At 34.9% G+C, this 16,791-nt stretch overlaps 1 protein-coding gene and 1 long non-coding RNA gene across 13 annotated transcripts in view; one reads left to right on the top strand and one right to left on the bottom strand.

Annotated features, from left to right (window-relative positions):
- The window catches only part of LOC141378615 (uncharacterized), a 44,728-nt gene that overhangs the window by 14,420 nt on the left and 13,517 nt on the right, over nt 1-16,791 (top strand). The window lies entirely within an intron of this gene.
- The window catches only part of adam12b (ADAM metallopeptidase domain 12b), a 166,797-nt gene continuing 151,092 nt past the window's right edge, over nt 1,087-16,791 (bottom strand). For all 12 annotated transcript variants that reach the window (XM_087290706.1, XM_087290708.1, XM_087290707.1 and 9 more), the window contains 3 exons: nt 14,201-14,395; nt 3,773-3,927; nt 1,087-3,690 (listed from right to left, as the gene is read on the bottom strand). In XM_087290706.1, the coding sequence (XP_087146832.1) occupies nt 3,651-3,690; nt 3,773-3,927; nt 14,201-14,395 (390 nt within the window). In that variant the 3' untranslated portion in view covers nt 1,087-3,650. The remainder of the gene's footprint in view (nt 3,691-3,772; nt 3,928-14,200; nt 14,396-16,791) is intronic.

The raw sequence follows: 16,791 nt of genomic DNA, 5'->3' as shown, positions 1-16,791 counted from the left end.
ATATATATATATATATATATATATATATACACAACATAATTTGATCAGTTAAATCATCCATGCTGAATAAAGTATTAATTACAAAAAAATCATACTGACTCCACCCTTTATAGATATCAAAATTATACAAGAAGTACAGTACAGAAATCCTACAACCTCAAGTATCAGAACAATAGTCACAGAAAGTGTATACCAGCACAACAAGGCTATAATAATAACCCAGACATGACAGCAAATGGATCTTGATGGCTCAGTGCGAATGCTGATATGACAATGCATGAGGTTTTAAGGACTGTGGTGTCAATACAAATTCCGTGTTGTCACTGGTTGATCTTTGAATGCTTCAAAACATTACAAAAAAACCGGACAACACAATCCTTTAAGTGTTCGCACTATAAATACTGACTAGAATTAACATTTTTTAAGGATAATGTGGATCTTTGCTTGCCAAAATATCTTGCAATTATTGTGCCAGAATGGTTGCCATGTCACTGGTTATGCAGGTTTATTGCATATTCAGACATACATATATCACTTAATCCCTAGTCAGATGGATTTTATTTTCTTATCTAAGTGCAAAGAAATTTAACCACATCTCTCTTCAACAGGTGTCATATCTATAGTCTAAAGAAATCTGCATGCTTTGGACTAAAGATGTAGCGATTCTTAGTGATTCTTGCATTGGCAGAAAGCTCACAAGCACAGATGATTTTACACTTCTACATAAAACTGGTTTGCTGATGGCCATGAGCGACTGAAATATGACTGAACTGTAATGCTTCACATCACTTTCTCCTTTATAACATGCTCTATTCAAGTAATTGTGAAGGGTTTTTTGCACTTAGTGGTTGATTCTATTCCAGCGCTCCGGTTCGTGGTGTTACTTATGTACTCCAGTATCCCACACATACTGCGTCATGTTTAAAGCATGTCTCTTTAAAATTAAATACTGCTCGATCACACCATGGATGATAAACTATAATTATAAATGATAGCTATTGAGTATAAACTATAAAGTACTGAACAGCTGTGTAAGTTTTTGATTATTTGCTATGAAAAAAAAAGTAATTTACAAACTAATGACAATGCAGAGAAAGAATTATTTATTTTTTTTAATCTTCAGCAATAAATTATAACAATCTGGGTTGCCAGGTCACAAAAATCATTCTAGTTCGAATGCATCTCAAAACCCCAAAAAAATTTTAAATAAATGTTTATTTTTAAGTTTGTATATGATAAAAAAAAATCTTATTTAGATAATTTCAGATATACAGTATACAACTTTTGTTACCTGCATTTGCAACTTCTTGCCCTTTTAATTCCAGGACACACAAAGGTAGCAATAATAAAGTTGGTTTTCATCACTGCTAGTTCTTTGACATCTTCTTGGTTTGTCCGGGGCTTAAGCAGTACTAAGGTTTCCAGGTATTCATCTCAAGGATCAATAGTCATTTGTACTGTAAAAGCAATGTTTATGTTCTAATTTATTTAGGCCCAGGCATCTCAAAGTGAATATAACTCTTTTTAGCTGATGAGAAAGATTGTGGAGGGAAAACATGTCAGGTATTTTTCCATCTAATTTAAATGAATAGAGGCAAATAGACAAAAATCTATATTGCATACATTATAAAAACATTAATAAACAACTTCAAATGCATCAAGTGAGCAATGGTGGTCTAAAATATCTCTTGACCGCACAAGGTGTTGAACCAAGGAATGTTTTTATTATTATTTTTCTGAAAAGAAAAGAGACTTACACTAAAAAAAGTTTTGATTATTTTGAAGCTTCCTAAAATGAATTTTAGCCCATTAAAGTGCTACATTGTATTTCATTCACATGCATTAGATGGAGAAAAATCCTGGAATGTTTTCCTCCAAAATGCAGTTTTCGCATTAGTTGAAGAAAGTGAGCAGGTTTACATCTTTGATGACCTGCGGATGAGTTCTTACACTGTAAAAACAACCCAGGCTCATTCTGATTACATAATCCTATATACATTTCTGGAGATCACGAAATACGTCCAAGGAGGTGTGGTGTTTTCTTTTGTGCCAGTTTTTGTATTCGCAAATCCACCAGAGGGCGCTGTGTACAGTTTTTAAAATCTTCCAAAAGCACCAATTCACCCACCAATTGCGGTCAACTCCTCTCTGCGTCTCAAGTCCGCCAACATATGCGGCGAGCCACAGGACAAACTAACAGCAGAAAAGCCAAAAGTCCATAAGGAGGTACTATAAGTGGTCAGCTGGTAAGCGTGAAAAAAATGGTGTCATACCATCATACTGAGCATTCATTTGAAAGACGAAATGCAGAAATGAACTTATCCTGCGCAGCAGAGGTGACTCTTGGTCTTCCTTTCCTGGGGCGATCCGCATGTGAGCCAGTTTCTTTGTAGCGCTTGATCGTTTTACTGACTGCACTTGGGGACACGTTCAAAGTAATGATGGCCACTCGTTTTTCTTTACTTAGCTGCTTTTTTCTTGCCATAATACAAATTCTAACAGTCTATTCAGTACTATCAGCTGTGTATTGACTTCTGCACAATTGATGGTCCCAACCCCATTTGTAAGGCAAGAAATCCCACTTATTTAACCTGACAGGGAACACCAGTGAAGTGAAGACCATTTCAGGTGCCAAGAGTGTACAAAGCAATAACCAAAAGGTGGCTACTGTGAAGAACCTAGAATATGACAGATTTTCAATTGTTTCACACTTTTTTTGTTATGTATATAATTCTACATGAGTTAATTCATAGTTTTGATGCCTTCATTGTGAATCTAGAATTTTAATAGTCATGAAAATAAAGAAAACTCTTTGAATGAGAAGGTGTGTCCAAACTTTTGGTCTGTACTGTATCTCTGGCTGCATAATTCACAATCTCCAGAAAGATATATGGAGCTATGTTTTCAGAATATGTTGTGCAAAAATAAATTACTTTACTTAAAAAGAGTGTGTAAAACCTTTGCCTTAAAAACAACAAGTTGACTTTACTAAAAAAAATGGGTAAACTTGGAACTATTAAATTGACTTTATTTTTATAATTATGTACATAGTTAATTAACTTAATTTTAAGGCAACAGATTTACTCACATTTTTAAGTAGTCAACTAATCGCTTATTACACAATAGGAATTACTTCTTAATATACTGAAGATAACCCGACAATAATGCATGCCTAAAATATAAAAACAATACTGTCTGTTGATGTGATAATTAATATAATCATCTTATAGTTATCATCCTTGGTGTGAATGGCCGTCTATAAACTTAGAAGAACAAGAAAACACTCTAAAAACACGGAAGAAACACATGATCTGTAACCTAAATTCAAATCATCATTTTTTTTAAAGTGTAAAAACCATCAGAAAGATTGCAATAAAAGTCACAATGATCATACAGTAAAAAAATGTGTCGAGCACAGCACATCGTTTCCTCCTCACAATAAATATACATCTTAAATAGTTGTGCAGTACCTGAGCGAGGACAGACGAACACCTTTCTTTTTTTCTTTTTTTTTTGAGGAGGCGCAGCACCAAGGTGTCCGGTCAGCCTCTTCTCTGCAGGGGGGTCACATCGTCCAACAGAGTTTCATAGTGCAAAACAAGTGTGTTCAGATGCTGGTGAGGTTCACCCAGTGCTCTGGTGTCCATATGTCAGTGATCATAAAAAGGCTGTGGTAATCTGGGCAGAGGTCTAAAGTGTAGCAAAAAATAAAAAGAGTTAAATTTCATGAATAAATGTGTGCTTTTGTCAACAACATCACAGTGGGACTGACCTGTTGGGCAGTGGTATGGAGGGAGAGGGTCGTGGTACTGTTGGAATCGGGATGGCCAGAGGTGCGGGTATCCTTACATTTCGCCCCATCCCGTGGCTTCTGATTAAGGGATCTGCAGGAAGGGGTTTCTGAGGTGGACTGGGCATGTCGTGATCCTACAAATGAAAACAAATAGAATTAGGTGGCGCAGTGGGTAGCAAGAAGCAAGAAGGTCGCTGGTTCGAGCCTCGGCTAGGTCAGTTGGCATTTCTGTGTGGAGTTTGAATGTTCTCCCCGTGTTCGTGTGGGTTACCTCCGGGTGCTCCAGTTTCCTCCCACAAATTGGGCAGGTAGTGTATGTGTGTGAATGAGTGTGTGTGGATGTTTCCCATTAATGGGTTGCGGCTGCATCCGCTACGTAAAACATATGCTGGATAAGTTGGCGGTTCATTCCGGTGTGGTAAATCCGGATTAATAAAGGGACTAAGCCGAAAAGAAAATGAATGAATAAAAACAGCTGAGTGAATAGCACTGTCGCCTCACAGCGAGGAGGTTGCTGGTTCGAGTCCCGGATGGGTCAGTTGGCATTTCTGTGTGGAGTGTGCATGTTGGCATGGATTTCCTCCGGTTGCTCCAGTTTCCCTTAAAGTCCAAAGACATGCACTATAGATGAATTGAATAAACTAAATTGGCCCTAGTGTATGTGTGTGAATGAGTATGTATGGGTGTTTCCCAGTACTGGGTTGCAGCTGGAAGGGCATCCATTATATAAAACATATGCTGGATAAGTAGGCGATTCATTCCACTGTGGTGATCTGTAATGAATTAAGGGATTAAGCCAAATGAAAATGAATGAATGATAAAAAGGGGCTCATAAAACTTCCGGGGGGGGGGGGGGGGGGGGATAGGGGGTTGAGCACCTAACTACTTACTATTTTTAAATGAATAATGTATTAATAATTTATGTCTAAATTAAAATGCTGAAAACGTGTAAACTAATAATGCACACTCATATTCCTCTTCTTCCCCTAATAACTTTTTGGGGGTATTTTTCACATTTCATTTAAGAACCTACAGATCTGGATAAAATTAAGAGACCACTTTAAAGATATTATGGATTCTCTTGGTTTGCTAATAATATGTACAGTTGAAGTCTGAATTATTAGCCTCCTTGAATTAATAGTGCCATTAGTGCCAATAGTGATTTTTTACAACACATTTTAAAACATAATAGTTTAATAACTCATTTCTAATAACGGATTTATTTGATATTTTCCATGATGACAGTAAATAATATTTTACTAGATGTTTTTTAAGACACTTCTATACAGCTTAAAGTAACATTTAAAGGCGAATAATTTTTACCCTAAAATGGCTTCAAAAAAATAATTTTTTTAAATTTATTCTAGCCAAAACAAAACATTTAAGACTTTCTCCAGAAGAAAAAAAATATTACCAGACACACTGTGATTTTTTTGCTCCACTGTTTGTGTTTTGAGTAAAATATTCACTTGTTTTTTTATTTTATTTTGTAATTTCAAAAAAGGAATATTATCATTTAGAAGAATATTTGGTAAAGCTGCACACTCCAAATGAATAATAATACAATGAAATACAAAACTCTATAATTTAATCCCAAATATTTAGGCTATATTTTGAAATGTACAGATCTTAAAACCTTGTGGTTATAATTATTTAACACTTTACCTACCCCACCAAAAAAAAAAAAAAAAAAATGTTTGGATTGCATATCTTAATCTTGCTCCAGTCTTGCTCCAATGTTGCTAGTCAACACACTCGATGCCTTTTTTTTTCATCATACCATAATTTCTAAAATATCAACCCCAGTTTAGGGTAAGAGTACCGGGCTTAATACGTATACTATGAAAAATCTGAAAATATGAAGTCTAAGACTGATTTTTTTTTTAAATATCAAAAATATATATATTTTTAATACTAAATCATCTTTATTTTTTGAAGTATTCCATGAAATATTTCAGATTCTCATTTAACATGCTTTCTTTCTTTTTTTTTACAATAAAACCAAAATCAAGTGTAGTAGTGCAACAGGATTATGTTGTTGTTATGTTGTTTTTTGTAAACCAAAAATGCTGTGTGTGTAAACCATTATTTACAACAGTTATTCTTTAAATGACTTAAAACTCACAATTTAAAACAGTAAAAACATGGTCAACCGTTTGGTATAGGGGCAGTCAGAGGGTTAATACTGTGCTGAAAAAGGCCTGTGAGTCAAAAGGACTATAAAATAACCTTGTGTAAATAGTGCAAGCATCAAATTTCCACTAGATGGCGTTGTAATTTCACTCATAATCCTAAAAAACCAGGCTGGCAACAAAAGACAAAAAACTCACTTCTTTCCCACTATCGCCAACACCCGATTCACCCATACCAAAGTCAAGAGGTCATCATATGTTACCAATTTACCGGGACGATGAGCTCATAGGCACAGCTGTTACCTTTTCACAGCTGTACAGCCTTGTTTTGAGGAAAACAAATGAGAAACTGAACAACAAAACGCTGAGACAACAGAATTACTCACTTCTGTGTCTTTCCGAAAACGGCATTTTGCTCACGTGCAGTTAGCTCTACCCATTGCACTGTATGGAAGTGATTTATTCCTTTAAAAACATCATCCTAGAGAAAGCAATGTCATTATGGCAATACAAGAGCTTTTAATCACGAGCTCGCGGTGGTGTGTCGAGCCGTGAGGCCAATTTGTGAGAACAGAGTAAGTGTTTCATGGCTCCCCGAGTAAATGTGAACTCATTCGGCTAGAAAAGGGCACTCAAGAGCACTAAACAAACCATGGTGGTTTGGTATGTAAGGGACTTTAATATGAATGGCTGCAGTGAGGTATTTCAGTATAGAAAGCTTGCAATCTGTCAGTCAAGTGTTTTGTGTTGCAAAGCTACAGTACAGAACTCTGAAAGGCTTTTCAAATAGCACTGCTGGACAGAAAAATGTGTTATGGTATTAAAGACATACAGTTATGAGGAAAAAATATTGACATATTAAAAATTTGAAAACACTGAAAATTTTGTCTGTATTTGGGTCATTATCAAAATAAAGTGCCTTGATGTACCACAAGATTGAATCAGTTCTTTATCAAAATAATTCAAAATAATGAAATTCTGATGTTTTAATATAATTGTTTAAACATTTACACACTTGCAGGTAGAATTATAAGTGTTATGAAATGTGTTTTTGCAAAAACACATCCAGTCAGAGAAAGAATAATGCAAAAAATTGACAATGTCCCACACACTGCTCAGCCAACTTCAGTGAGACTAAGTAGGTAGATTAGATACAATTAAAAAGATTATTATCTTATTATCTTTAACAAGTAATTTGATAAAATAAGTCATTTTGATAACATTAGTAATCATTTTGCACGTGTGCTTGAAATTGCTGTCCACCTTGTCATGATGTAGTAAAGCCCCTTTAAGACACACTCCGATGTACTTGTTGGCATCCCCATGCTCATTTTGCCTACAGAGGTTAAAACATCTGATGTGCACACAGTAACTATCTACACTTAGCTTCCTATTTTTTCTCACATTGTGTTTGAAACTTAATGTTTTGAAGCTAAACATGTCCACCCGGTCATGGTTGAAGTATTAATTAATAATAATAATAATAATAATAAAAGAAACAGAAATTAAAAATATATTTACCTATGTGGTTAAATAAAAATAAAAATAAAAAGTTTGAGATTTTTTATGTCTCAAAGGCACTTTATAGTGATAATGACCCATTTACTTAATTTATTAGTTATGAGTAGGCTCACACGGAATCTGCACGTGCAGAAATATGCAGATTTTTAGCCCATCATTGAGTCTATTTATTTACTTGTGTAAATTTATATTTATTCAGTTTTTAATTACTTTCACTAATATTGTTGTGATATAATAGAAATATTAAAATGTTCATATGATTTATTTACAATACAGTTTGTAGAGTGATATGTTCTGTCATTTAGTAAATATGTTATAGGAGAGACTTGCTTTGTTTACCAAATAAGTGGCTCTATATGAATTTGCATTGTAAACCTTAAATACAAGTTAAAAGTGTATTATGGCGACGCAGTGGCACAGTAGGTAGTGCTGTCGCCTAACAGCAAGAAGGTCACTGGTTCAAGCCTCAGCTGGCTCAGTTGGCATTTCTGTGTGGAGTTTGCATGTTCTCCCCACGTTTGCGTGGGTTTTTGTCCGGGTGCTCTGGTTTCCCCCACAGTCCAAAGACATGTGGTACAGGTGAATTGGGTAGGCTAAATTGTCCGTAGTGTATGTGTGTGAATGAGAGTGTATGGATGTTTCCCAGAGATGGGTTGCAGCTGGAAGGGCATAAGCTGCGTATAACATATGCTGGATAAGTTGGCGGTTCGTTCCGCTGTGGCGACCAAAGATTAATAAAGGGACCAGCCCGAAAAGAAAATGTATGAAAATGTATTAAGTTTTTTTGTTTTGATGCTTCCAAAATTATTCCGCACATATCCACAAACTTTTTACTTTTTTCTCAGCAGAAATAGGAAAAAATGTCACAGATTCTGCCTGGCCCTAGTTATGGGTTTGATAAAATTTTTTTTACGATTTGTCATAACATTTATTCCAAATTTCAAGTAAGATATTGTCATTCCAATTAGTCAAAATAACAAATGTTTTATATGTTGTGATTGAAAATCAGGGTAAATCCACCCAGTATTAAGTTCCTAACTGAATCATTTGTATAACGTTATCGAAAATATATATATATATATATATAAACATGCCTGAAAACTTTTCTTATTTAAATAATAGAATGCTCTTGATAACCTTTTTGGTCCCACTTTATATTAAGTAGCCTCAACTACTATGCACTTCAAAAAAATAAATGTACTTATACGTGTAGGGTTAGGGACAGATTTAAGTGTGGGTTTAAGATGTGAGGGTCAACAGTATAATTAAAGACATAATTAATTGCATGTATTTAATGAATCTAAGTGCAATGTAAAAACACATATTTACCCAGTAAGTACACTGTAAAAAATGATTAATTTGACTGTTATTATTTGACTTAATATTAAGTGGGATCACTTTTTATTTTAGGCTTAGAAGGAATGTCCTTAATAGTTTACAGTATAAATTAAATTTGACTAAAATAAGCATTTTCCAGTGATCTGGTCTTTTATTGTTATTTTCCATTGCTTTGTATATATATTACATCCAATAGACAATCTGTATTTATAAATTCTTGCACTGGTCTGTGAGGCATAACTATAGATAATATATATTTAGTACAAAAATGTATAAATGTTGTTTTTAACAGTGCATTGAATTGTTGTAGTTCTCTGTGTCAACAATATTTTGCTAGTTTCATCACGTCTCTTTCTGGTCTCCTTGCACGCAGCATGTGACATTCAGCAGGTTTATGAGCTTTATATTGTTATGACAGACAGTTCTATGGGATAAAACTGCAGACACAAGGTTAGTAAATGATTGTATCAACACTGGCCTCATGCTAAGATATATTGTTTTGTTTATACTATGTCAAAAACATCACTTTCTATTCAAGTATGATGTCATATATTGCTGGTGCTTTCCTTTAAAAATAAAAATGTCTTTGTTTTTATAAACTGAAGGATAAGAGGATTAATCATGTCACAGATAATAGAAAATTTGGTTATACTTTATTTTAAGGTGTCCTTTTTTTAGTCTAGTTTTTCAATGAACTACTGAGTAATAATAAATAATTACATGTACTTATATGTATGGTTAGGGTCAGGATGAGGGTTAGGTCTTGGGTTGAATGTGATTATGCATGATTAATTGTCATCACTATACTGTAGTAAGTACTTGGAATGTCTAAATAGGACACATTCAGTCCCCAAGAAATCAAAACTAACCATATGATTTTGTTAGCTCATATTGCTTTGTGGTAAACAGTTCATCTGTGCATGTCTAAAAAAAAAAGTGTGCATTTCTAATCTTTAATTGGAATGTGTAAAAGTACTTCCTGTTTGTTTTCCGTTAAATTGTCAGATTGTGTATATCTTGGCTATAGCATGGCTGACATATTTAACCACACCAGTCCAATTGTCAGTTTTGACAACAAACAGAAATGGTGAAGAGGTGTCTGTTAGATTGTAATAACTCTCCCCAAACACTTTTCCTGATCTTTCTGAATGAAACGCCTAATTTACTACATCCAATCAATCAGCTCGCAGTAGAAAAAAACAAGCCACGCCCACTGTTTTCTCATTTAATATTCTGTTTCTCTAGGAAACAATACGAAAAAATACAAGTCGCAGCTTCCGGTTCATGGAGACTTAAAGTGTTAAGAAAAATTGCTTTGAAATGCTTTTTTTCCTCCATTGTTCATATTTTTGGTTGTGTAAATGCATAATGCATATGCTATTAATTGCTTGATTCTGATTGGCTAATGACAAACCTAAGGCGTGCAGTTATTTTTAGATAAACCCATGGATAAAGTAGTTCCAGACAGGTTTTGACCATGTCTGTACACTTCCATATCACTACGCTGAAAAATTTGAGTTATTAGAAATTACAGCTTACAACAAGCCAAAACAAAAAAAAAATTAACAAAACAAAAGGCTTTGGATGACGCTTAAGAAAGTAATATTATGCAAAGGAGCAGTTTGAGGGCAAAAACCTGACATATGTCTTGAAATACAACATCTGAATTATAGATGTGGTAACTATAGTACACTCTCAGAAATAAAGATACATATTTGTACCCAAATAGTCCACACTGGTATCTAAAAAGTGCATATTAGTACCCAAACGTACCTAAAAAGTACCTTTGAGGTACCATTATGGACACAATATGTAAGTTTTACCAAGGTACTGCCCCAGTGACAGCTCCTGTACCTTTATTTCAGAGAGTTTATGGGCAGAATAACTAACTCTACTTCATTGAATTGTTAGAAAATGTTGCACACCTCAACCATCATCAATTATTCTTTACATAGGTTTCTTTAGTCAAAATGTTAATCATTTAAAATAAATGCAAGCATTTTTAATGTTTATTGTAAAGTTACAAATTGTAATGATTTACAGCTACACTAATCCTGATTTCAATTGGATATATTTCTGCAGTATGTGTATTTTCAATATCAAGATTAATACATTCATTTTTCAATGTATTTTGTCTACCTTAAGGTCCGTGTAAATCAGAAGTTGCTGAGACTTTATTTCATTCAATCATTAATTAATTCATTTTCTTTTAGCTTAGTCCCTTATTTATCAGGGATTGCCACAGTGGAATGAACCGCCAACTATTCAGGCATACATTTTACGCAGTGGATGCTCTTCCAGGCGCAACCAAGTACTGGGAAACATCCATTCACATTCACACACACACACACATACACAACGGGCAATTTTGTTCAACCAATTCACTTACAGCGCATGCCTTTGGACTGTGGGGAAATCCGGAGCACCTGGAGAAAACCCACGTGAAAGCTGGGAGAACATGCAAACTCCACACAGAAATGCCGACTAGGCCAGCTGGGACTGAAACAAGCGACCTTTTTGTTGTGAGGCGACAGTGCTAACTACGGAGCCACCCACTTTTATTTCATTATTCCATCCTAGCTAAATGCAGTTAAGAGACGTGTGGTGAACTGACATCAACAAAGAAGGACCACCACTCAAAATGTGAAAGCAAATGGTCAGACTTTGATCGAAGATAACCAAAACTAATTTTATTTTTTGTTCAGTGGATTAACTTGCACAGATTTATTGTTCACCTGAAGAATAACAATGAGCGCTAACAAAATAAACATCAAAAATTTAGATTTTACATGGACTTTAAGACCTTTAAAAAGAGGATCTAGATTACTACAAGTATAGTATTTATTATCTATTATTTGTGTGTGCTATTTCAGAGTACGATAAGTTATCATAACACTAGCTATATGGCACTTCTATAACAAAGCATCGGAGGTGCAGCTGGACTGAAGCTCAGTCAGTTGACTCGAACACAATGAAGTGGAGCAGCAGATGTTGTTCTTCATGGTGTCTGATAGCTGATCTTCCAGTGTCCCTGAGCTGCACTTATCATCTAAAACGCATACCTTCACACACAGACATCTCTCCGTATCACATTCAGTCCTGCGTTCACTCTGTCTGCCACTATGCTGCTGTTCTTCAGTTCATCTGCAGCTGGAAACTTCATGTAAGTCACTGATGTGCCTTGTAGAGCAATGGAAAGTTTAATGTCCTTGCTAATGTCTTCCTATCTCCCTCCGCTTTGGTTTCTGTCTATCGATTTACAAGCACAGAAACAGATGCTGTGGAAAGTGTATGAGCTGCAGTTGTATAGGACATTCGGATATATGACTGAAAGCTATAGAGGTGTTGATGGACTCTATCTCTTATAAAGTTTTCATAATCGTTTTTGAATTGCTTCCAGACAAAGAGCAGACAATGTGATTTTGAAGTCTTTTATTATTCTTATTATGAAGTTATTATTATTATTATTATTATTATGACGACTACCACGACAATGACTGCATTGACTACTAACACTACTACTACTACTTCTACTACAACGACAATGACTACTACTATGGCGACGACTATTACTACTATGATTACGACTAAAACTACAACTACTCCTATGACGACGACTACGACAATGACTGCAATGACTACTACCACTACTACTACATACAACTACGACTACTACTACTACCACCACTACTACTGCTGTACTACTACTACTACTACAACTACTACTACTACTACTACAACGACTACTACTATGGTGCGTCTGTTACTACTATGATTACGACTAAAACTAAAACTACTACTATGGCGACGACTACGATTACTACTTCGACTATGACTACTATGCCAACGACGACTACTAGTACTGCTACTACCACTACAAGTAAAACAACGAGGACTATTAACACTAGGAATATGACTTTGATGACTACTACTACTACTATGACAATAAGGACTACTACTACCACAACTATGATTACTACTACTATCACTATGACTATGACTACGACTACTACTACTACTACTACTACTACTAGTATGACGACTACTACTACTACAGTACGAAGATGACTACTATGACGATAACTACTACTACTACGACAATGACTACTTTGACTACGACTACAAAGACTACTACTACTATGAAGGTGACTGCTATGACGATGACTACTATGACTATGACGACTACTACAACAACTACGACAACTATTACTACTACTACTACTATGACTACTACAACTACTACGACTACAACAACTATGACTACTACTACTACAGTGACGACTATTACTACTATGATTACAACTAAAACTACAACTACTACTACTATAAAGACTCTGACTAGTACTACTACCACTACTATGACAACATGGAGTACTACTACTAGGACTATGACTACGATGACTACTACTACTACTATGACAATGGGGACTACTACGACAAGGACTACTACTGCTATGACTACAATTACTACTACTACCACTATGACTACGACTACTACTATTACTACTACTACTACTACTACTACCAGTTTGACGACTACTACTACTACAGTACGAAGATGACTACTATGACAACGACGACTACTACTACTACTACTACGACAACGACTACTATGACTACGACTACAAAGACTACTACTACTATGAAGACGACTACTATGACGATGACCACTACTACTACTATGATTTAGACGACTACTACAATGACTACTACTAATAATATAAATAATAATAATTATTATTAATATTATAGAAAGGACTGAAACTAGGATAAAATGCTTAGTATGTTTTGTTATAAAAAATGCTCTGGAGACAGAAAAATCTGAGTGTATGATTTATAATGAATGCAAAAATGTAAGCATTTAAAATATATCATATTATTTTAGTTGTCAGTAATTAAACTTTAATCAGATGTAATCTTTATATTTTTAAATAAAATATGATATATCTTTCAGTTATCTTTGTGTGTATACAAAACCTAAATTTTTATACTTTTTGATATTTAATATTTATTAAAACTACATTTATGTTCACATAAGTATTATATTATATCCATGATGTCATTAATCTATTCAATGCTTTTTTTCTTTGTTATGTATTTATAGAAAACTATAGGATTTTAATATTGAATATTTATTTTAAAAATCCTTTTATTCATATTATATTATATTATATTATATTATATTATATTATATTATATTATATTATATTATATTATATTATATTATATTATATTATATTATATGAAACTATCTTTCTTCATAAACATTTCATTTTTGATGTATTTCCACAAAATTGTAACCAAACAAACCGAGACAGTTTTATAACTTCATCATTAGTGTGTATCAGCATGACATGTTCACACTATTCATGCCACAGTTTGTCAGTATATGGTGAAAGAGGCAGACAGCACTGACCTGTGTGTGCGTGTATGCGATGTGGCGTGGCAGCGTGTGGACGCCTGTCGCTCTCAGTGTCCTGTGAGGCTGCAGCGTGATGGGCATCGGGTGGCTGATGTGGACAGGCTGGCAGCGGCTCGGACATTCAGGCATACGACGCAAACTCTGGAAACTGTGCGCAGGAAGAAGAGGCTCCGAACTAGGATGAGACATCTGTGAAAAAAAAAGACAGACAGATCTTCAAGAACAATTCAATACGAGATCTACTGCTGACCTTAGAACATTTCCAGAAATCAATTTCTGCAAACATCACTTCAAAATCCAATACTATCCCTGCTTCTTTATTTTAAGATAGAAACAAAAACGGATTTTCACAGTGATGCCATAGAAGAATAGCCTGTAAAACAATAATATTCTAAATAACCTTTTGTCCACTATATAAAGAACTGTGGGCAACATGTTGGCTCAGTGGGTAGCACAATCGCCTCACAGCAAGAGTTCTTGTTTTCCCCATGTTAGCGTGGGTTTCCTCCGGGTGCTCCGATTTCCCCCACAGTCTAAAGACAAGCGCTATAGGTAAATTAAATAAACTTAGTTGGCCGTAGTGTATGAGTGTGTGCATATGAAAGTGTATGGGTGTTTCCCAGTACTGGGTTGCTGCTGGAAGGGCATCCACTGTGTAAAACATGCTGGATAAGTTGGTGGTTCATTCCGCTGTGGCGACACCTCATGAATAAAGGGACTAAGCTGCAGGAAAATAAATGAATGAATAAAAAACTATTTTAGGGATGAAAAGTTTCCATGGATGTTTAAGGTTCACCATGGAACCATTAACAGCTATATTGGAGATTTACTTTATTATTATTTTTTTTTATTTAAATGTGAAGGGTTGGCTGTTAAAATAATTACAGCAATAATCATTAAATAATTTTCCTTTCATAAAGTACCATTAGCATTATGGTTTTGTGTCAGGATTTGTATTGTATAATACAATGTAGATGTGCATTAAATGTACCGAAGGAACAATTTGATATAATTACAGTATTGGTTGCTATTAAAGGAACACTCCACTTTTTTGAAAACAGCGAAAGTAACTTATAGAGTAAAACAGTTGGCTTTCATCATTTTTTAATCAATTTAGTTGATCTCCAGGTCTGGCGGGAGCACTTTTAGCTTAGCTTAGCATAAATAATTGAATCAGATTAGACCATTAGCATCTCAATCAAAAATGAACAAAGACTTTTTATTTTTTTCTATTTAAACTTTGACGATTCTGTAGATATACTGTATGCTAAAACCAGCAGAAAATAAAAAGTCATTATTTTTAAGGCTAATATAGGAATTATACTCATTCTGAAATAATAACCAAGAAGCTTTGCTGCTGTACTGTAGCTGCAGCAGGCGCAATCATATATTATGCAATGCCTGAAAAAAAATAAATAAAAAACTTAAATTTTCTGTTAGTCTTACTACACAATGTAACAACAAAAGGATCAAGCTTTAAAAAGGAAAATTTGGTAATTTTTGAGCAATATGCAAATGGTCTAATCCAAATCAATGATCTATGCTAAGCTAAGCTAACAGTGCACCTGAAAGACCCAGAAATTGCCTGAATGGATTTAAAAATAGTAAAACTGTTTAACACTAGATGACTTATAAAAAATTGTGGAGTGGAGTGTTCTTTTACGCTGCTGCAGTTGTGAATTTGTATTTGTTAAATATGTTCAGGCCATTCTTAATTATACAATTTTCACAGAAACCACAGTTAAATTTGATTATAATAATATTAATATTATGGATGACGGGCTGCACAGTGGCACAGTGCGTAGCACGTTTGCCTCACAGCAAGAAGGTCGCTGGTTCGAGCCTTAGCTGGGTCAGTTGGCATTTCTATGTGGAGTTTGCAAGTCCTCCCTGTGTTCAAGTGGGTTTACTCCACAAGTCCAAAGACGTGGTATATGTGAGTTGGGTAAGCTAAATTGTAGTAGTGTATGTGTGTAGTGTGAATGAGTGTGAATGGATGTTTCCTAGTGATGAGTTGCAGCTTAAAGGGCATCACTGTGTAAAACATATGCTGGGTAAGTTGGCAGTTGTCATTGTGGCGACCCCAGAATAATAAAGGGACTAAGCCGAAAAGAAAATGAATGAATGAATGATTATGGATGACAATATTAAATTTAGGGGTGCGGCATGGTGGCTCAACGTTACCTCACAGTAAGAAGGTCATTGGTTTGAGTCCCCGCCTGGCCTAGTTGGCATTTCTGGTTGGAGTTTGCATGTTCACGAGGGTTGAAGTGGATTTTTTACTCTTTAAAGTGTAAAGTTAACCTTTATAATCAAATTGAATCAAATTGTATGTGTATAATCTGCTTAATTTGCTTGTTACCATTAAAATAATCAAAGTACTATGTAGAGTTAGAAAAGAGAGATGGCCTGAGCAAACAACCAAGGTGTCACAAGGGATGCATGAGAAAAGGGGCAACACCTGTTAAAACAGTTAAGTTTAGATGGACAAGATATATAGTGGCAAGGTTTATTTTGGGGGTTGAAACTAGTTTTGATCTTGTGTGACAAATGTAGAACAATGTGAAAAACCTTTGCAAAAGAGG

Source organism: Danio rerio, chromosome 17, assembly GCF_052040795.2.
Source record: "Danio rerio strain M-AB ecotype USA chromosome 17, GRCz13ab, whole genome shotgun sequence".
In the NCBI taxonomy this organism is placed as follows: Eukaryota; Metazoa; Chordata; class Actinopteri; order Cypriniformes; family Danionidae; genus Danio; species Danio rerio.
The sequence above is the reverse complement of the archived record's forward strand: the minus strand, read 5'-3'. Positions and strand labels throughout refer to the sequence as shown.